This window comes from Carassius carassius, chromosome 31, assembly GCF_963082965.1.
Source record: "Carassius carassius chromosome 31, fCarCar2.1, whole genome shotgun sequence".
NCBI classification, from domain to species: Eukaryota; Metazoa; Chordata; class Actinopteri; order Cypriniformes; family Cyprinidae; genus Carassius; species Carassius carassius.
Genome location: NC_081785.1, coordinates 21,353,614 through 21,376,037, shown reverse-complemented (window position 1 = coordinate 21,376,037; position 22,424 = coordinate 21,353,614). Strand labels below are relative to the sequence as shown.

Below are 22,424 nucleotides of genomic sequence, written 5' to 3'. Positions count from 1 at the left end.
TTTGATGACGATTTACATTTTTGGTCAAAATTAAGCTTTTGGTGAAAATGATATAAAAAAAATGAAAAATGTATTAATCTTATAAAAAGGAGTTTTTCCTATAGTGCGTAGCGACGCAGTATCGCCCCTGTATCTCAGCGAACCGAGGTTACATAAGTAACAGTACGTTTTCTTATCTGAGTACAATATATCTTCATATAGCTGATACATGCAAGTGTTTACAAAGTTGACACATACACCATATGACCAAACTAATATATATTGCACTGTGTAATTTTCAAGATAATATTTTTGTATTATGAATCTTATTCATTTCTGAAGCATTACCTATTAAGAATTAATACCATTTAAAATGCATACAGTATATGTGTGTGCATTTAAATAACAAATAATCTATATATTCATTGAAGAATAATGAAAAACATGTATCATCATTTCCACAAATTAATTAATTATATCAGTATGGCTATATTTAACATTGATGATAATAAAAAATGTTTCATGAGCACCAAATCTCAGAATGAAAAAATCTTAATAAACCTAAACTTTTGGATAGGTCATAAAAATACTTTTAAATCTTCCTGTTGAACTGTGTCAGCATATGGCCTGTTATCGCCACCTCCCAGGGTGAACGAACTGGGCCCCATAATGTGGATTTAAAGACTTCCTCTGTGCTTTTTATACCTCCCCTCCTGTTACCCATCACTTCCTTTTCTATGCTTCATTTGCTTTAATAGGCTTCTCGAGCAGTCTGAAGATGTTCAACCTGTCCACTCAGCTAATATCTCATTACATTTCCAAGAAAGCAAGGTTGTTATATGCATTGACACAGAGCAGCTCTCACAGCACTGTGTAAGTTTCCCGGTGTGTTTATTGCAGGGAGAAATCAGGGAATGATGGGTTTGCCTTAGACATTCACATGTTTGTTTCATGTTTGGATTCAGAATTGCAGGTTTTTTGTCACAATGCTGACTTCTTTTCTCAGAATTGCGAGTCAGCAGTCTTTTATATAATCCTTCAGAAACAATTTTAATATGTTGATTTGTTGCTCAAAACATTTCTTATTATTATCAATGTTGAAAAAAGTTGATCTTAACATTTATTGTGGGAACTGTAATACCCCCCCCCCCCCCCCCGATTATTTAATGAATTGAAAGTTCAGAACAATAGTATTTATTTGAAATAGAAATGTGATTTTTGTAAAAGTCTTTACTGTAAGTTTTAATTAATTTAATCAATTTTTCGCTGAATAATTATTATTATTTTTTTAAATGTCTTTCACTTTTGAATTTATTCCTAAAATATTTAGACACACACACACACATATATATCTATATATATATAAATATATATATATATATATATATATATAGGTATTGTGGTTCTTGACCAAGAATCTGACTATGAAACCTGGGGCTTCTTTAAAAATATATAATATATAAAGATAATATATAAGAATCTCAAAGTTCACATTAGGTCTCTCTTAAATATATATACACAGTATATATATATACTTTTTTTTTATTCTTCTGGATTGTGACTGTTGCACTATATTTCATGTGTTGAAAAAATAAATGACAAGTGCTTTTCAGTGCAGATCTTTATTTTTGTCTTTTATTATAAAAAGAAAAGAAAGGCTTATTCATTAAAGCATAATATATTTCTCCTACATGTATTACACACTACGTACAATGCAAATAATCCTCATATTTCATATACATATATATCCGATCTCTGTATGCATTCATGTAGTGAGCCGAACTGGCCCTGACAGAGTCTATATTCACAGAATACATTCCATGGGAAGGGGCTAGCGGAGGGGTTCAGGGGTGCGGGGTTGGCGTGCAGCGGGAGACAGAAGTCTGAAAGTCCATTTCTATGGAATGGATGCGTATATCTTCCCATAGAAATGGCAGGGAAGAGAATGCTAGATCTCTTCTGTAAAATAAGAAAAATACTGTCTGTAAATATCCCTGTTTTAATGGGACGCTCTCCTCAGAACACTCAAGCCTCTGCTGTGATCATGACATGTTCTGTGACATTTCTTCTGATTTGTTGATGTTATAGCTCTTATTAAAGAAAATAATATCCTTTCTCTTCACTTTGCGTATTCTCTTTTGTCTTTCCAAAATACAAATAAAATCAAACTGCTCTTTTTTATTTATTTATTATTTATTTCTTTTATTTCATAGGCTGCCACAGGGTGGATCAGTGTTGATCGCTGGTTATTCATTCACAGGTAAAAGGTCATGCCATGGGAATGGATACGGCTCCATTGGCTCTACTCCGGCTGCGTGTGTGGACGCTGGATTCTGTGAGCTCCTCGCCGTGCTCCTCGGTCTTCTTGTCGGCCAGGGTGGTGAGGAAGCGCAGGGTGACCGTGTCCCACTCCTCAGGGAGCAGCAGCAGCAGGAAGCCCAGGCAGATGATGCAGGTGGCAGCCAGACGCACCACGCTGAAGATTACCTCATGCTTCAGCACGTCAATGGCTGCTCACCGCACAGAGAAAGAAAAAAAATATAGTTTACAACGCATATGCAAATTTCTTAAATATAGTACTTGTATTCGTGTCCGTTTCACATGGGTTTGAAAATCTTTGATAGTATTCTTCAGAAAAATACCATACAGTAAATAGATTAATTTTTTTTTACTATATTTTTTCAATTACACTTTTCAAATGTATTTTAATTATTTTAATTATTTTTTTATTAATGTAATAATAAATATCATTGTTTTTTGGAGTTTTCATGGTGCATCAACAAATAATGTTTCAATAGGTTTCAAATCTATTTTTCAAAACTTATTGATCTTGATTCATGAGGGTCTGCAGCGGTTTCTCTTTATGATATTATTTCCTGTTTAATGCTTTTTTCGCTACATATTGGTTGCACCAAATTTGATTTGGTGGACCAAAGTTTTTCCAACAATATTAATAAGGAGTAAAGTGTTTTTTTTTTTTTAAGAAATACTAATAAAATTATGGCAAACTATCAGTAAGGTTTCCTGTCAGGATTATTATAAACAAAAGCCATTAAAATTATTATTTTTTTTTGCTTGAAATCAAATTAATGTTGACAAAATTATATTTTATTTTATAAACTCAAGTTTGTATATTTTTACTGTAGCAAATGTACAAAATATCTTCATTGAACATGATCTTTACTTAATATCCTAATGATTTTTGGCATAAAATAAAAATCAATAATTTTTACATATAGTGGTTTTTTGGCTATTGCTACAAATATACCCCAGCAACATGACTTAAGACTTAAGAAGGTTTTGTGGTCCAGGGTCACACACACAAATAATTTTAAGCTAGTTCGTTTAGTTTAACGTGATGTACTAAACATGAAATAAAAATAAATAATAACTATTTATATATAAATAATAAAGACATTTAAAAACAACAAAAAAATAAAAAAAATTCACAAAAACACAACGGAATTACTTGAACTAAAATTAAAAAAAAAATTTAAATATTAACAAAAATTATAATGGTATCTTGATACTAATTACTATTTAAATGTTTTATTACATTTAATTAAGCTTTTCTTTCTTTGTTGTGATATCAGGATCACTTTACTTCAGAAATTAAAAACATGCTCACCTACACAGCTGTTTTCACGTTAGTCTAAGTGGTTTTTATAGGTTGCTTTGTGGTTGCTAGGGTGTTTTGGGTGGTTACTAGGGAACTTCAAGGTTGTGCTTGCTGTTTAATTTGAAGATGGCCCACCAGTATATTCTGGCTCCTAGAGACAATATGTCTCAGAATTTAATACCCATATTATCATTTTTCAGGCTGATTGCTTAGGAAAATTACAGAATTCAATGCAAACTATACAGTTAATTAGGCATAAATGAGACATTAACCAGGCTTGGCTGATAACGGTGTACAATAATTTTACTTATTATTTAATTAAATTAACAGTTGCAGGTTGACAGTACAGTGTTTTGTTAGCAACTCCTATTAATTCCTTAACTATACACAAGAATGAGTTTCTGTCATTTAAATGTGACCTTGTGCCCAGACTGTCACCAAGAGTACGAGAGAATTACTGACTCTAGCAAAGTCCTCTCTGCCACGCAACCAATTAACTCCAGTCAAATCAAATTCATTACCGTAGCTAAGGAAATGTCCAGCATTAGTTGCATATATTTTAGGGGGAGGACTCTTTAAATTAATAGTAATTGTAACCATGTGGCTGTTTGTTGACTTCAAAATAATTATGCTCTTTTTTAGTATTAACATTGCTTCTCATAAAGACAAAAATCTTTTCAAGATAATAGCCTTAATAGCCTTGTTCCCCTTTGACTGGCTACGAATTTCTAAAATGGTTAATAATAAAAACAATTAACTATAAATCCACATTCACACTCTGTTAATAGTGAGAATTGGTCCCTATATACGAAGTGTTACCAGTTGATTTTGCATAAAGAAAATCATGCCTATTTTTATTTATACTTGCCTTGTGACATTGTTTTAATGTCATTTGAGCACATTTTGCACACAAATCCTCATTACCATAATGCATAATGAAAAATGAAATGGTAAATATTATAAAAAAATAATTGCAATAAAATCTTTATTACGGAAATTATTTTATTGCAATATGTTAAAAATACGTTATTACTTAATTAGAATCATCAATAATTATAATTATTATAATGAAGATGGCAACAATTATGTTAGACAGACAGACTCACACACCTGCATTTCCTGGAACACTGAGTAACGTCCCAATGGATATGAGAATCGGATACGTGAGTACCACTCCTACATTGACCAGGATGTTAAATACTACGAGAGAGAGGGAGAGAGAGCAAAGTAAAAAAGAAATACAAATAAATAAATAAAATAGGAACTTTATGTTATGGTTTGGCCATATAGCATCTTTTTTCATTCAATCCTCTTTAATGGGCCAAATACACAGAAAACTTCATGTTTTGGAAGAATGGCAATAGTTAATGGATATCATATTATCCTTAAAACACCCTAGAGATACAGAGCTCCACTTCAGCTCAAATATACAGTAAATATAAATGGATCTGTTACTATTATACTCTATATGGACTGATGCAGCACATATCTAAGAAATGCTACTTCGAGTTGTAAACTGATGATTCTAACCTGATTTCTCTCACTTACTAAGCACTTAAAGCACTCTTGGAAGTGTGCTTAAGGGTTGTATTTGATCCACTACAACACTAACTCACATCTGAACCAGCAGTGATCAAGTGGTAAACTGTCAGCAGGATTTAACGCCAGTACTTGTGTACAAACTAGATGATTTAATTATTTATGTATTATTTTTCCCCCAGCTGGTTAGCATTTGTCATTTAGTACTGTAGATGGTGCAACATTACTTTGCCAAAAACATTTTTCTCTACAGTTTTTTAAACAACTAACATATAAAAACTTCGAAGAAAATCATTTTTGAACAGTAGTCTATAAGAAGTCTCCTGTGCTGCATTTATTTGATCACAGATACAGTGTAATTATAATATTGTGATGTATTCTTACATTAGTAATTTAAAATTTATTTATTTTTTGTATTTATTTTAAAATTTAAATTATTCCTGTGATGGCAAAGATCATGTAAAGCTATTACTCTAGTCTTCAGTCACACGATCCTTCAGAAATCATTTTAATATGCTGATCTGCTTCTCAAGAAATATTTATTATTATCATTCCTAATCTCTTAATACTTTTTCTAAAGTTCAAAAGAACCAGATTTATTTTAAATTAAAAAAGCCTGAAACATGCAGTCTTTCATGCCACTTTTGATCAATTCAATGCATCCTTTCTGAATAAAAGTATTATATTCTTTAAAAAAATCCCACTGACCCACAAACTTTTGTACAGGAGTGTATAACGCTAATATTTCATTATTTTTACCAGTGCCTGAAACATAGAAACCACAGATATTTCATTAGATTATTGTAGATACAGTAGAAGGCAAATGTTGGTAAGTTTGGTCAGAAATGTTTTTAAACTAAAGCTGAAGAATCAGTTTCCATAATTTCATGTTACCTAGCCAAAGGCCGGCCACACCGCAGAGATAACCCCAGGGCAAAGAGGAGAAGGAGCCCCAGTGCTCCACCCTGGTGAAGTACAGGATGAGAGGAACGCAGGAGATGAAGATGAGATTGAAAAAGCCCATCGTGGAGAAGAAATGAGCAGCCTCGCCCAGATTGGCACTGCCGAGGAACATCTTAAACAGCACCTTCGTGTTACAAATAAAGCATTTCAAATAGAAAGGAATCTTAATGGTCATCAAGGATCTTCTGGGAATCGTTATTTTCAGCTGCACTCACCTTGTAGAGAGCAGAAGTGGAGGCGGAGCCGACTGCAAAGGCCACACCCATAAAGGAATCCCCATGGAAACCATCAGCATATGCCATCATCACGATGCCTGTGATAGCCATAATGGCTGCCACAATCTAAGAGGAAAGATCACAAAGAAATTAGAATTCAATAAAGGCTTTAAAAATGATTGAAGTTTATACCACAATAAATATCAATGCACATCAGGGAATGAGTTTTCTGGGAGTAATTAGCAGATACTAAAGAACTTATGAGTCCAGATCTGAGACATGATGTAAGGATCATAACAGCTTTTGGCAAAGCAAAGGTTTTATTTTATTTTGTAACACCTGAACAAGAATACATTCTCATTGACTTTCCATTTGTAACACTTGTTCTGTCTATAAAGACATCAAGTTGCTGTTTAAATCCAATTTCATGAATCATTTGATACATCAACAGGTAGTGCTTTCTATGTAACTCATTTCAGCATTGCACTCATTTCATTTCACACACTGTAACTGTTTCCACTGAGATCCATTCATCTTGATACCTGTGAGTAAATGTTAAGTATATTGTTATATCAGCCAGTCACTGTCACAAAATCAGCCCTGGCAGTGTGATCAGGCCTCCAGAAAGATTTAAAATAACCCAAAGGGTTTATTTTGTGATAAGTACCAACTGACTATACATGATCCTGCTAATTAAATGACTTCTTACCAAATAAAGTACAACAGCAAGCAATTTTTGGGGTCCAAGTTCATTTGTGAATAACATAATCAAAATGGCAATTTTGAAAGAGTAGGTCCTGCCTAATTGATTAAATGTGCCATTTTAATATGATCACAGCAGCAAAGCTGTTTAATTAATGAAATTAATGAAATTTGACATGTATACTTACATTGTTGTACCTTGTATACAAAGACAATGCATGTGCATTCACAAAATACAAACCAATTATAACTTGTTTGAGAGTTTCTAGATATGCAGCAGATTGAATAAAAACTGGACACACTATCTAAATGACAAGTTCAAAAAAGTAATTGCTGGCAACACTTTAATTTAGGGACCAAATTCCCACTATTAACTAGTTGCTTATTAGCGTGCATACTGTATTACTAGCATTTTGGCTGTTTGTTAGTACTTATAAAGCACATATTAATGTCTTATTCTGCAAAACCATATTTAAGTTCCCTTAATCCTACCCCATACCTAAACTTAAAAACTACCTAAAACGGTTTAGATGCTGTGTTTAAATGCACAAGAAGTTCTTCAACTGACTTGCAACTAGTTGAGTAACAATCAGGGTTATATTCTACCTACCCGCACACCCATGAAACGATCCTTGAGGACAATCCACGACAAGAGGAAGACAAAGGCCTTGTGGCAGCAGTAGAGCGCTGAGACGTCTGTAGCGGTTAGTTTTCTCAGTGCTAACAGGTACAAGTAGTTAGTAAGCGTCCACAAGATGGAGAAAGGCGCTGTTCTCTTCAGAAACACCTTCAGAGACATTCCATCCTCCCCAAACAACCGACTACATTCCCTACACAGTGAAATGAGAAACAATAAAGGTTTTTGTTGTATGCTTACCTTGATAATGAAGCACTGTAGCCTACTAGTGGCTCGGTCTAGAAACTGAAGGTTTAGTTTGGTAACCAAAAGGTTGCAGATTTTAACTCTGTAAGGGATTATCTGTGTGCTAGTTAAAGGTTCAAACCAGATTTGATGTTAGTGATGGCAAACGCTGGATCTCAGGTGTCTTGTAACCAATTGTGACATACCAATTTTAAATATTAAGAAGTACAAATGAAGCAAACTCCATGTCCATGCCAAAAGCATTAGTGTGAAAGACACCCAGAAATAAGGGATTTTGTACTTGATGAATTGGTGACAAATTCATATGCATTCGTATAATCTTGTTCAAACATTTTCGTATGATCTGCTAACGCTTCCCTGATGGTTTAGGGGTAGACCTACATTGTACATTTGATTCATATGAAATTCATACACAATTACCAACTTGTAAAATGCTTTATCATGAAATCCAGTTGGAACTGTTCGTCGTACTGAATTTCCACATGTCAATCTTTTTTACTTGCCACTTATTTTATACAATTGCAATTAAATGGAGACTAAAAGCTCCTTCAAGAAAAGGATCCAAAAAGACTAATTGATTATAAAAGTGGTCCTTATGCCTAGGTGCTTTTATTTAGACAATATATTTGTGTGTGGAATAAACAAAGGTTGTATTAATTTTTCACGGAAAATCACACAGATCTCCTTGTTACATTTATGAGAAAAGTAGCAATGTTCAGTTTGTCTGACAGATCAATTTCAGTGTAGTGCCAGCTAAAGTAAAAATTAGTAAATGTTAATTTTTTTGTACTTCCTACACAAAGTTCTGCTTTTCACATCACATCATAATCCACCAGATTCATTCATTCTGACTTCACCTGAATTTCTGAATGGGCGTCTGTTTTTCTCTGGTAGTGGCCACATGCCCAGAATAGTAGAGGGGGAAGAAGAGAATGTTCCAGTTGGTGCTGAACCATGTGATGAAAAAGGGACAGGAAAAGGATTTGAATGTGAGCTGGACCACCTGTGTGATGCCCACCCAGCACGAGGAGACACACAGCACCACCAGCAAACCCCCCAGCACCTTGAGCACTGTGTTGACGCAGGTCTGATATGCAGTGCCATCTCCACTGGTTTCACTGACTGGAGTCTCTGCATGTGAATCTGTGCCGTCCTCTCCTGCAACACACAGATCAGTATTGCACCATTACAGCACACATTATACTTTCTTGCCTCACTACATCCCAGGTAATAAAATTGGATTATGAAATCCGATGTGTTTATTTTTATTCTGCACACTGTTCTGCAGCTCCAACTGTGTTTAGCGTACATATTCTATTCATGGGATGATAAAACTGTGTCTATATACAAACCCGATTCCAAATAAGTTGGGACACTGTACAAATTGTGAGTGAAAAAGGAATAGAATAATTTACAAATCTCATAATCTTATATTTTATTCACAATAGAATATAGATAACATATCAAATGCTGAAAGTGAGACATTTTAAAATGTCATGCCAAATATTGGCTCATTTTGGATTTCATGAGAGCTACACTTTAAAAAAAAGCTGAGACAGGTAGCAATAAGAGGCCAGAAAAGTTAAATGTACAGATAAGGAACAGCTGGAGGACCCATTTGCTACTTATTAGGTCAACTGGCAACATGACTGGGTATAAAAAGAGCCTCTCAGAGTGGCAGTGTCTCTCAGAAGTCAAGATGGGCAGAGGATCACCAATTCCCCCAATGCTGTGGCAAAAAATAGAGGCGCAATATCAGAAAGGAAAAAAAATTGCAAAGAGTTTTAAATTATCATCCTCTACAGAGCATAATATCATCCAAAGATTAAGAGATTCTGGAACAATCTCTGTGCGTAAGGGTCAAGGCTGGAAAACCATACTGGATGCCTGTGATCTTCGGGCCCTTAAACGGCACTGCATTACATACAGGAATGCTACTGTAATGGAAATCACAACATGGGCTCATGAATACTTCCAGAAAACATTGTCGGTGAACACAATCCACCGTGCCATTCGCAGTTGCCAGCTAAAACTCTATAGGTCAAAAAAGAAGCCATATCTAAACATGATCCAGAAACGCAGGCGTTTTCTCTGGGCCAAGGCTAATTAAAATGGACTGTGACAAAGTGGAAAACATGAAAGACAACACGACAATGCTAGACCATATACTGCATCAATTACAACATCATGGCTGCGTAGAAGAAGGATCCGGGTACTGAAATGTCCAGCCTGCAGTCCAGATCTTTCACCCACAGAAAACAAATGGCACATCATTGCATTCTGTTTTTATTCAAAATTTGTACAGTGTCCCAACATTTTTGGAATCAGGTTTGTACATGCTTGTATTCACAGGTAAATGTCAGCATGTTAGCTGAATTCATAACCTTAAAATGCATTATTATGAAAATGTATGCTAACGATGGACCGTCAGATTTGAACCCGTGTCCTTTTGAAACACAAACACACACACACACACACACACATACACACACACACACACTGGGTTTTACTACCAAATTAAATGTAATATCTAATTATTATAATATTTAATCTACACTGGAAAGGTTTCTGCAACACTGGGAATTTATTTCCAGAACATGATGGATGATGTGATAGTGTGGATTTAGAGTGCGTTAAGGGCCCTGCACTTTGCCATTTTTAAGACCCAGAACAGTCTTGCGCACTTTCCTGTTGAATGCACACTCTCTCGTGTGTCCAAGACCACAAGTGTGGTTATTTGGACAGGCCCAGAAAACTGCTTAAGCCCGAAGTTTACTTCGGTTTCACACAAGTTTACACGTATAGTGCATGTGATAGAAATTTCACCAGAATAGTATGAGTGCACTGTTCCACACGGTTTTTGTAACTGCGCATGTTTGCAAGCCCAGGTCGCACATGCGCATAACATTTTTTTTGCAGTGTTGCCAACTTCTAATTTTGTTGCTAAATTTAGCAACTTTTCAGACTACCCTTGCAACTTTTTCTTCCAAAAGCACCTGGCAACAAATTTAGCTATTTAAAAATTTTATTTGGCTACTTTTAGCAAGTTTTTATAAGTGACTCAAATAATAAAAAGGCACAGATTTTCCAACTCAATTTCACAAAAAGAGGAAACCAAAGATGCCAGTACACACATCTCATGAATTAAGTTATTGGAATTGGAATTGTTGGAATTTGGAATTGTTCAATTTGATAATAATTTACCTTGGTAGTAGCTTGTAACTGTGATTGTTGATCAGTTAGTACACTGTAAGAAAAATATCTAGAAAAATGGAAAAGGTACTAGTACATTTTCAGGACATTATCCATTATCCGTTGTAACCCTGAAACCCAAAAACACAAAATACAACGCATAATTTAAAATGCAGGTAAAAACCTGTGAATTCTTTTCTTAGAGTGTAGAATACTAACTACTAATACACTGCTTAAAACTATACTTGTTCAGAATGTGTAGTTTTACTAGTTTACTAGCTAATAAGACTTAAATTGTAATCTTACAAAAATGTGTAAGTGTTCAATAATTCAATGTTGTGTTTAAAAATAGCCATTATTATTTTTTTTATATTATATTATGCATTTATACTATTTTATGAACAAATCTAAATGAACATATAGAAAAATATAGTTTTTGCTGAGATTTGATGTAGTGACAATTTTGCGTCATAATTACGTAATGACGTCATCGCGCGATGACATCACAACGTGATTTAGCAGCTTTTAGCAACAAATTGACCTTCTTTTAGCAACTTCCCCTAAAAATCAGTTAGCAAAATTGTTGTTTTGCACAAAAACACTGAGTTATGAAAGACACAGCTTTAGTTTAAAAGAGTACAAAGATAGTTTTAACTGTCATAACTTCTGGAGAAAAATAGCACAGACACAGGACTAAGACAAAGCTTTCTAGAGCACATGTGTTGACTGCATGTGTTCGTGCACTCTATCAAATGGAATATACTTTAAAAGGATGCACTTTCAACTTTATGCATACTGTAGGCTAGCGTACAGGTACAAGTAATAATAATAAGTAATAATTCGTTAGCAACTGAGGTTGACACTATTCACTATTTAACATGCAATTACAATTAAAAGACTGATAGACTGAGATTTTCAAACTTCAAAAAGAATCCAAGAGACCATAAAAGTATCATAAAAGTGGTTCATATAAGTCTCTTTATGAACCCATGTTAAAACCAAGTAAAAAAAAAGCGAGTGAATATATTAAACAGAAACTTTCTGAATATTGCTGAAAATAACAGGGTTAAGCTGTACTGCTGTCGACTGCCACAACAACAGCAACAAACCGAAGAAATTCCTGGAAACATTTGAGCACCAGCACCTTTTCATATATAAAAAGAACTACTAATGTGAGTCCCCACTTTAGGTGTAAAATTAAAAAAAAAAAAACTTCACATCTTTAAGGTCTGCAAACCTCCTATGAGGTTAACAGAATATTCAGTATTACGAGACAAAAACAACTGCCAGCCTCATCTACTGAACTTCGAATGAATACTATTCCTTAGTTGCTTTGCAATCACTATTCACAGCAGAAAATGCTAAAATACTTTAACTTTGCTCTTTTTTCTTTCTGTTCTTACCTGCTGTAAAACAAAAACGTTCTGTTCCTGTCTTTTATTTGGTCAAATATTGAAACACAGTACTACTGGCTATTTTTAGACAGGGTTAGGAAATGCTAATTATGTGCTTTATTGACATGTTTGATTCATGAGAAATTCACCAACACTACCTTGTGCGGCTGCCCCTGATGTTTCTTTGTGGTACATACGGATGTATCGATCAGTAGCTGTGAGTGTCAGTTACCTGCAGGTGAAGCACTAAAGCCAGACAGCGTTTGAAATCTGCCTACATCGCACAGACAAGTCTCTGTCAAAAATAGCTCCACAGGGTCATGGAGAATCACAGAGACCATTCAGATATAATGGGATATACATAGAAACTCGACACCACAGGGCGCCCAACAAAAAATCAGCCAATCAGAATACATCCTGCCTGTCATCAGTCATGACCTATTTCAAAGAAGATTTACTGACAACATTACACATCAGTATTCTGAAGACAGACAGACAGACAGACAGACAGACAGACAGACAGACAGATAGATAGATAGATAGATAGATAGATAGATAGATAGATAGATAGATAGATAGATAGATAGATAGATAGATAGATAGATAGATAGATAGATAGATAGATAGATAGATAGATAGATAGGGGAGTGGTGGATGGGGGTGATGGGAGATTGAACAGAGGGGAAATGTGCTAGTATCACAAAGTCAAGATCCATTATGCTGTAGACTCAGAGCGATCAATTTACACCAGGCCAGGAATAAAAGATGACATGCACTGATCTATGGTCACTAGCATAGTGTGCTGGGTCAGCAAGCACATCTACACACACACACACACACACACACAGTGTTGGGAAGGTTACTTTGGAAATGTAATAGGTTACAGATTACAAGTTACCCTGTTTAAAATGTAATAGTAGTGTAACTTTTTCAATTACTTTATTAAAGTAATGTAACTAATTACTTTTAAGTACTTTTTGATTACTTTTCTAAATTTGTGAAAATTAAAGAATAATAAATAAAAGCATATACATCAACTTAAATACAGTTATCTAATGAGCATGTGACGTATTCTGTGTAATAAACTCCTAAAACATTGGGGTTTTTTTTTAAACTGCTGTCTCTGTATATGATGATAGTTTTCTCAAAATACGTAAAATGCACATGAAGTGACACAAAGCAGTTCTAGAAATTATGTTTATGTGCTCGTGTACTCCTATATTGAGATGGCAGAGGTTGAAAACACTGCGAGCTTCAGTAGGCTTATGTGTAGTAAATGAAACCATGTCTTTGCCATTAATTTACAGGAGGGGCGGACTGGGAAAAAAATTCAGACTGGAAAATTCAACCTCATACAAACAAATTCATGGACAAAACTATTTTTGGTATGGACCTGAGATAAAAAAAAAGGTTTAAATCTTTAATTTGGGGACATGCAAAATAATTTAAAGTTCTCTCCTGAACTGCACCTTCACTTCCATTTTTCTCTTCAGTCTCTTTATTTTGCCCTGTTATCCATCTCTCTCATGACTTTGATTGAACTGATTGAACAAAACTGTACTTTACAACACAATACTCTACAATACTACAATATCTTTATAGAAAAATCCTAATACTGTATACGAGTCATGTTTTTCCCTAACAAAAATTGACCATGCTTTTTTTAGCCTATATACAATAACCTTGTTTTGTTTTTTGTTTTTTTTTTGCAAATGGATTTGTATTTATTTTTAAATAACTCAATTTGTAAAATCATTTTAAATTTTTGGTTACCACAGTTAAACAATAGTAACTATTTTCTCTGGATTTATAGTAATATATTAAAACGTTAATTTTCGTAAGGGTTGTGTTGTTGTCTGTCGTAGCTCCCCCTAAACCTATAAAAAAAAAATGTGATTTTTTTTCAGCTAAATTACTACTGTAACATTACAACAGATAATAACGATGTCCCTTATATAGTATTTTGAGTGATGACTGATGAGCAACGTGCTGCTGCTTGATTAAATTAAATAAAAAAAAAAAAAAAAAAAAAAAGCATCTTTACAGATGAAACTGACCTGAAACCCTGAACAGTAGTTCTGCTTCTCTGCTCCAGCAATCCTCTCTCTCTCTTTCTTTCTCTCTCTCTCCCTCTCTCTCTCTCTCTCTTTCTTTCTCTCTCTCTCCCTCTCTCTCTCTCTCGCATTGATTACTCTGAGTCTGATCCAAACCGGAGGCGCGGAGAGCGCGCGAGTCATGACTAACACTTCATGATTTATTAGAGATTTAATTATCAAATGGCGGATTCGCAAATGATCGCTTTATTACATTCAGCAGGCAATTATACAATAATGATATTAAAATAGCGGGCAAAATCGGCTGCCAGGCCACCGGGAATTGTCCCGGTTCTCCCGGTGTCCAGTCCGCGCCTGATTTCCACAGACACGCAGAACGTGCAGGAGTCATATATTGCATTTTTGGGGCTTAATATTCACAGACACTAGTCCATGTCATGTTTTGATTCAAGTGTACTGACCTACTTTTGATTTAGTCATCCAAAATGTGGCATGTTCCGTCCGCGTTAGGCATTTCGTTTTTATGATTGGATTCTACGAACCAGACTGTGTTTCCGCATCCCGGAAATTATTAGGGCGGTATGTCTCAGAATAGTCAGTGCAATTTGGGAAAGAAATCAGTTAAATCTGTATGTGGATGCGTGTAAATATTCAAATGTAATCCACTTTGTAATCGTTCAAAATTTCATAAGTAACTGTAATTTAATTACTCATTTTTTCTTAGTAACTGTAACTAATTACAGTTACATTAATTTTGTAATTAAATTACGTAACGCCGTTACATGTAACTAGTTACTCCCCAACACTGCACACACACTAATTCCATTCATTTACAGGACAATGTTGTTTTGGGGGCCTGACAACACAAACTTTTGAAAACAATTTTCAGGTTCAGGTTTCCAGTTTTTAAAAGTTACAGCGTTATCTCAAATGTGCAAATTTCAGAAAATGGTAACGTCATGAATGCACGCATGTTCAGTCTATAAGAATATTGTACTGTACACTCGCATATTCAAGATGTAAATAAAATATTTGACATTTTAAGAGTCAACAAGTTAAATTAAATAAAATATTTGACATTTTAAGTCAACAAGTTAAATTCAACATAAAAGTTTTATAATAAAACAGTTACATTTAGTCATTTAGCAAATGCTTTTATCCTAAGCGACTTACAAATGAGGACAACAGAAGCAATCAAAACTAACAAAAGAGCAAGACTATTTGCAAATTACAAGTCTTAGTTGGCCTAATGCAGTACATGTAGGAAGGTATATACACACACACACACACACACACACACACATAGAAAAACAAGTAGACAGAATAAGAAAAAATAGAAAGCTAGTGTTTTTTTATAAAAAGAAGACAAATAAAGTAGAATTAAAATAGAATAGAAAGTGCTAGAGTTAAAGGGTCAAATAAAGATGTAACAGATGTGTTTTAAGTATTTTCTTGAGGAGGGCTAAGGACTCAGCTGCTTGGATTGAGTTGGGCTGGCCATTCCACCAAGAGGGAACAGTTAATGAAAAAGTTAGTGAAAGTGATTTTGAGATGGCACAATAATGCAGTGTTCACTTGCAGAACACAAACTTCTAGAGGACACATAACTCTGAAGTAATGAATTTATGTAAAGGGGTGCAGAGCCAATGGTACATTATTTTTGGCTCATTAAAGAATAATCTTGCAGCGGCATTTTGGATTAATTGTAGAGGTTTGATAGTAGTTGCTGGAAGACCTGCCAAAAGAGCATTGCAATAGTCCAGCCTGGATAGAAAAAGTGCTTGAACAAGAAGTTGTGTTGCATGTTCTGAAAGAAAGGGCCTGATCTTCCTAATGTTGTATAAAGACAATCTGCAGGACCAGGCAGTTTGTTGTGGTTGATGAACCTAACTGGATGGTGAAATTTTGATAAAGTAATGGGTTTGCTGTAACCACAAGCAGTTCTGTCTCAGGTTGAGTTGAGGGTGACTGTGTTTCTTCTAACAAGAACTGTCTGTTAGACAAGTTAAGATGCAAGCAGCTATCACTGGATCATCAGGATGAAATGAGAGGTAGAGTTGAGTGTCATCAGCATAGCAGTGATATGAAAAGTCATGTTTCTGAATGACAGAACCTAGTGATGCCATGTAGACAGAGAAAATAAGTGGTCCAAGAACTGAGCCCTGAGGCACCCCAGTAGCTAGATGTTCCGACTTGGACACCTCACCTCTCCAAGATACCTTGATGGACCTATCTGAGAGGTAAGATTCCAATAGGGTTGACAGAATATTTGGTGATTCATCATATCAAAAGCAGCGGAAAGATCCAGAAAGATAAGTATAGAAGATTTGGAAGCCGCTCTTGCCAATACTTCATGCCGAATGCCCACTTCTGAAGCCAGACTGGTTGCTGTCCAGAAGGTTGTTCTGTGTGAGAAAGGCAGAGACTTGATTGAAAACAAATGGTTCAAGTGTTTTTGCAATGAAAGATAGAAGGGAAACTGGTCTGTAGTTCTCTAAAAAAGTTGGGTTAATAGTGTGTTTCTTAAGAAGTGGGGTTTTATACGAGCCTGTTTAAATGTTGAGGGAAAAACACCAGTGTGAAGGAATATGTTATTGATGGATCAAGCGGACAAGTAGTAGGATGATTGTAAAAGATAAGTTAATGATACACAATAACAATAATAATTAATAATACACATTGTTTATATAAAGAATAATATACATAAGGATTTTTACTTTTTGTTTATCATAAACATTCTCATAAACCATTGACCTCGTTATGCTCAACAGTGCACCAACGTCTGATTCAAATCTAACTTTATAAAGGCTAGACATATTCAAAATGATGGTATGGTGTTCTCGTAGTTCCATGTGGTTATCTTTTTGGATTTTGAAAATATAAGTATTTTAATTTAAAGTATAAAAATGAAAGGCCTGTACAAACTGAAGAATACTTTTGAGAATAGTAAACAAGACACTGACCTAATTTTGCATTATTGATTGTTCATATTCATATGCCTTTCACCTTTCAGACAAAAAGGTATGGAAATTGAAATACTGGAAAACCAATAATCTGCCCAGTGCCTTTAGCCACAAACCTGCTTTAATAAATATAATTTCACCTCAACACTTTATTAAATAACTTAACCACATAGCTACCTGATGTTCTAATAATACAAGTCAATGTTCACATGAATGAACTACAGCTAATTAGCTCCTAATTATTAAAAAAAATGGATGAATTATTAACTTTTTATACATCAGAAACATCTAGATTATATATATATATATATATTATATATATAAATGCATGTATAATAATTATATAATAATCAGTTGTATTTTATTTTATTTGTAATATTTTATTTGATAAAACAAAGATACTGCAGTCTGACTCAACCTTGCATTGTAAAAATAGTCCTTATAACATCAATAAGTGTTATGAAATTGTGATTCCAAAACATACTTCTGATATGAGCACCTCTGTCCCGTCTGATGTTGAGCAATTCAAGATGTTTTTGACACAGCTGCAGCTAAACCTCACACTCAACTTACATAAAGGAAATAAAAAACCTACCTGACAAATTTACAGACATATTTTATACTGAAAAAGGGCTCCCACAGTGTGCACCCACACTGACAGACTTTTTATATTGTGGATAGCTTGGCTGAATAGCTTAAAAACCTGCAGAAACCAACAACACAAGGGAACTGCAGGTCCAAGATGTGGAGGCACAGAAATGTCACATCAATGGTAAATACCTAAATACCAGCAGCAAGATTTATTATTTTATCAGTTTATGACCTTGTTATATATTTGTACTTTTAAAATAACCCCAAAATAAAATCTTTCAAAATGTAAATTGTGTCATCCCATGACAAAACAAAACATGAAATAATAAACTAAACACTGAAAACTAATTAGCATTGCTGGCTAATGGTAATTCTAGGTAATTCACTTACCTCTGTATATACAGGTTTTTATGAAAGTGTAACATTTTACAAAAATGTTTCATTTGTTGAAATTAGTTAACATCTTACGTTAACATGATATATATGGTCAATATATCAATAATGATCAATAATTCTACAGCATTTATTAGTCTTAGTTAATTTTATGTTTAACATTTACTAAGACTTTTTTTAATTTAAAGTTCTATTTGTTAACATTAGTTAATGCACTGTGAACTAACATGAACAATGAACAATTGTATTTTTAGTAAATAACATTGAGAAAGATTAAATGTTGTAAAACAAATGAGTTAACAAATTGTAAAGTGTTACCCCTGAAAGACTCTCAGCATAACAGCACCATGAAACCGGCATCGTACTAAAATAAACAAACAGTAAATCATTAAACAAAATGTAATTTAATATTGAAAGTGTGATATAAACTGCTGAGCTGAGATTACGGCTCCTTTTCTGCTTGGTTGCAAAGACACAAACTTCTGGAAACTAACACACACACTCAGGGCCGGTCCTAGCATTTTCAACAGAGGGCCCCCCATCGTACATATCTTACACTGACACCATACTGTAAAGCAATGTTATTTGGGCTTGTTAGAATTACAAATGACTTGTTTCTTACTTCAGACCAAGGCTGCATCTCATTGCTAGTTTTACTTGATCTTAGTGCTGCGTTCGACACTGTAGATCATGACATACTCATAGACTGATTACAAAACTACACAGGTATTCAAGATCTTACCTGTCCAATCGCTACCACTTTTTTAAATTTAAATTGGGAGTCATCTCAATTATCACCAGTAAAGAATGGAGTGACACAAGGATCTGTCCTAGGTTTAAAAAATTCAACCCATTTCAACAATGTTTTCTAAATCTATCCATTTCCTCTTATCTTTCTCGCTTTCTTTTCACTTTTTTCCACTTCTTTGCAGCCAGCACCTCTTTTATAGTCAATTCATTTAAATAATTTTCCAAACATTAACACACGCAACTGAAACTTTAGTGATGTTATTATTACCGAGTAGTATCTGAACCCTGACATGGGCCCCTGTGGTGTCCACAGGCCTCTATGCATCTGATTACATCACTTATTAGGTCAGCCGGCTCTGCACACACACATAAACACTCACTTAACATATTTCACACCATACTAACGTAATTTTACATATTTCTAATTTTTCACTTTCTTACATCATCTTCCTTACATCTCTGCTGAAACACGCACTAGTTTAGCTATCTAAACAGGAAAATTTATATAATTTTCATTAAAAAGTTCATTATAAATACTAGACTAATTATGTTTGTTATTTAAGCATAATCATAACCACACAAACATTGCGTTTTACCTTCAGAGATTGTGCAGGTGAGCACCTGGGCGCTATAGGAACTGAGAGGGGCCACTCGGGCCGAGTGTTTCTTCATCCTTTCCCCCTTCCTTGGGAGTCCTGAGTTTTTGGAAGTGTATGTGTGTGTGTGTATGAGCGGCACGGCTCAACTCCTCCAACAAACCCACTTCATCCCCATGCGCATCTCTCTTGTCACTCCCAGTCTCTTTCTGGTTCCTCTTGATATCTTTTACTTTGATGTTCTCCTGCTGTTACTTCTCTCTTTCTGCTAAGTGACCAACTTACTGCTCTTTCTCTCTGGCTCACACACACTCTCAGTGTGCTCTATTGTAGATGTTGCACTGTCATGCTGCTATCCTGCGTCTCCTAGGGAGACTGAGCTTCAAGTGTGTGTGGAATGCAGTCATCCTCTTCATATCTCTCTCCCTCTGTTTCTCTCTCTCTCTCTGTCCCCGCCTCTTCTCCTGCTCAAAGTATCCTTTGCTGTGTTTGGAAGGTAACCAAGCAGCTCGGCTAATTATGCTGCATAGGCCCCTCACCCCTTTTTCTCTTTCTCCTCATCGTTCTTTCTGCTTTTCCAATCTGCCATTCTTTTCAGTCAATTCCATTTTTGCCATGTTAGACTGATGATGCAGTATGATAAAGATGATTGATTTAGTAAAGTAAGAAAGTAGCTTTTATTTTTCTTCCTATCTCTCCTTGCCCAATCACTCTCTTTCCTTCTTTCATGAGCACTTGTGCTCCACTTGAAGGCCCTTCACTGCTTACTTTAGCAGATGTCTTGTCTTTCTGTCTAAGCTTCTGTAATAAAACCCAGTATAGAGCCTTGGGGGGCTCCATAAAAAGTCTTGTCTCTGATAATTCAGTGTTTTCCTGGATGAAATGATACAGTAATGAAACACATGATAGCTGTTAATCTCTCAAAGTGTCAGGAAGTGGGAGTCTGGGAGTACTTTTGTTTAAGTGAGAATTGCTTTAAAGATAGTTGATGTTTAACAAAAAAAATTGGACAAAACGAAAGTTCATTAATCTTTTACTTGCACTATTTGGTCTGGCTTCCTGCATTACACAAAAATAAATTGACCTTAACATTAACATTGACCTTAACATTAACATTAACATTGTACATATTATGCAAGGATACAGTGACCATAACCACTATGTCTTTCTTTTTTTTACCGTGAAATACAAAAAGATAAATTTTTCAAAATATTAGAGTTGCTCTTTTCCATACAACAAAACAGTGATCTGGGTCAATCAGAACTAAAACTAGAGGTGCATCCCAAATGATGTACTACTTATGCACTATTCTATGCTATTTTGTAGTGTAAATAGTGCAAGTAAAAGTGCAACAAAAAGTGCACTTCATATACCCAGATGATACACTTTATTTAACTGAAAAAACTAAGTATGTTGGGCACTTCCTGCAGTACAGTTTGGAGTACATAGTATTATAAGTGCGTAGTGTATATGTAGTGTGTCACTTAGGATACAACAATTATTTTTGTTAACAAAAAAAACTATTCTAGTTTAAATATACGTATATAAATCAAATAGTGGGATGAACTCTAAAAGTGCTGTCCTTTTTATTTGGTAAAACATGTTTGTGTCGAAAGACCTAATAATAAAATGTGACATACTGTAGTTTTGTTGCATATTCATCTTCTAATCATATTTAATCACATTCAAACCAAGACACATTTTCTGCCGGTGTCTGCCGTTTTTTCTCTTTGGTCTGAACAAATAAATCATATGCAAAAATCTAACTGAATCTTTACAAAATGGTAGAATATCAAAACATTCATAATTATGTGTTTTACCTTATAACATACTTTTTATGTGAAAATTCTTACTTTTAATATCAGTTATGACTTAGGAAAAAAAACAACTATGCAAAACATTTGTGTTGGTATGAATATTTATGTAGCATTTATGTAGAATTTTAGTTTGTTCTTCGCAGAGGCTATGGAATGGCTTTGTGGTCAACATACTGTATAAGCTTTTGCTTTAGGGAAAAGAGCAGCTTAAACATTTAACAAACTATCTCCTCTTGGGTTCCTTAAAAATGGTTTGAAATATCATAAATGATGCTTGCGAGAATTAATTTTTTATAGTTTTGGTGAACTATTACATAAAAGTAACTTTATTGTGTGAGCTGTGCTGTGCTGGGACTTTAGCGGACTAAAGGGAGTCTTTAAATCACAGACCAATTTGAGTATCAAGTACCCCTTATAGTAGGCCTGCCTGGTCAGAGGAGGGTCCATTACACCCTGCTTGCGGTTTTCATGGCCTTGCATCTTAGAGATGCTTGTTCCAGTGGTCCCAGCCATTCATTCAATTAGCGAAACACCCACTGTGACGAGTGGGGCGGGGCCGAGGGATGTGGGAACACGAGTGAGGCCGGTGGAGTGATTGGGAAATCAGCGACACCTGCGACCCACCACCGTTCTTGAGTCCCACAGAGGAGATGGAAGGATATAAAACTGGAGCGACGACAGTGAAGGACGAGAGAGGACCAGGCCTGGGCTTTTAGTTGTGTTATGGTTTTTATTTTGTGCGCACCAGTCGTCCGTGAGGGGCTGGTGCGCTGT

General features: G+C 35.0%; 1 protein-coding gene across 4 annotated transcripts in view; it reads right to left on the bottom strand.

Moving 5' to 3' along the window:
- Positions 1 to 1,600: 1,600 nt before the first annotated feature.
- The window catches only part of LOC132112119 (solute carrier family 35 member F4-like), a 29,509-nt gene continuing 8,685 nt past the window's right edge, over positions 1,601 to 22,424 (bottom strand). Inside the window, exons 2-8 of one of the 4 annotated variants that reach the window (XM_059519701.1) lie at positions 8,964 to 9,058; positions 8,758 to 8,847; positions 7,628 to 7,847; positions 6,316 to 6,441; positions 6,032 to 6,224; positions 4,709 to 4,798; positions 1,601 to 2,489 (exon numbers count right to left, since the gene is read on the bottom strand). In XM_059519701.1, the coding sequence (XP_059375684.1) occupies positions 2,248 to 2,489; positions 4,709 to 4,798; positions 6,032 to 6,224; positions 6,316 to 6,441; positions 7,628 to 7,847; positions 8,758 to 8,847; positions 8,964 to 9,058 (1,056 nt within the window). In that variant the 3' untranslated portion in view covers positions 1,601 to 2,247. Of the gene's footprint in view, positions 2,490 to 4,708; positions 4,799 to 6,031; positions 6,225 to 6,315; positions 6,442 to 7,627; positions 7,848 to 8,757; positions 9,059 to 19,833; positions 20,190 to 22,424 lie in introns of those variants that run through there. The other 3 variants (XM_059519700.1, XM_059519699.1, XM_059519702.1) reach the window with 3 other exon arrangements.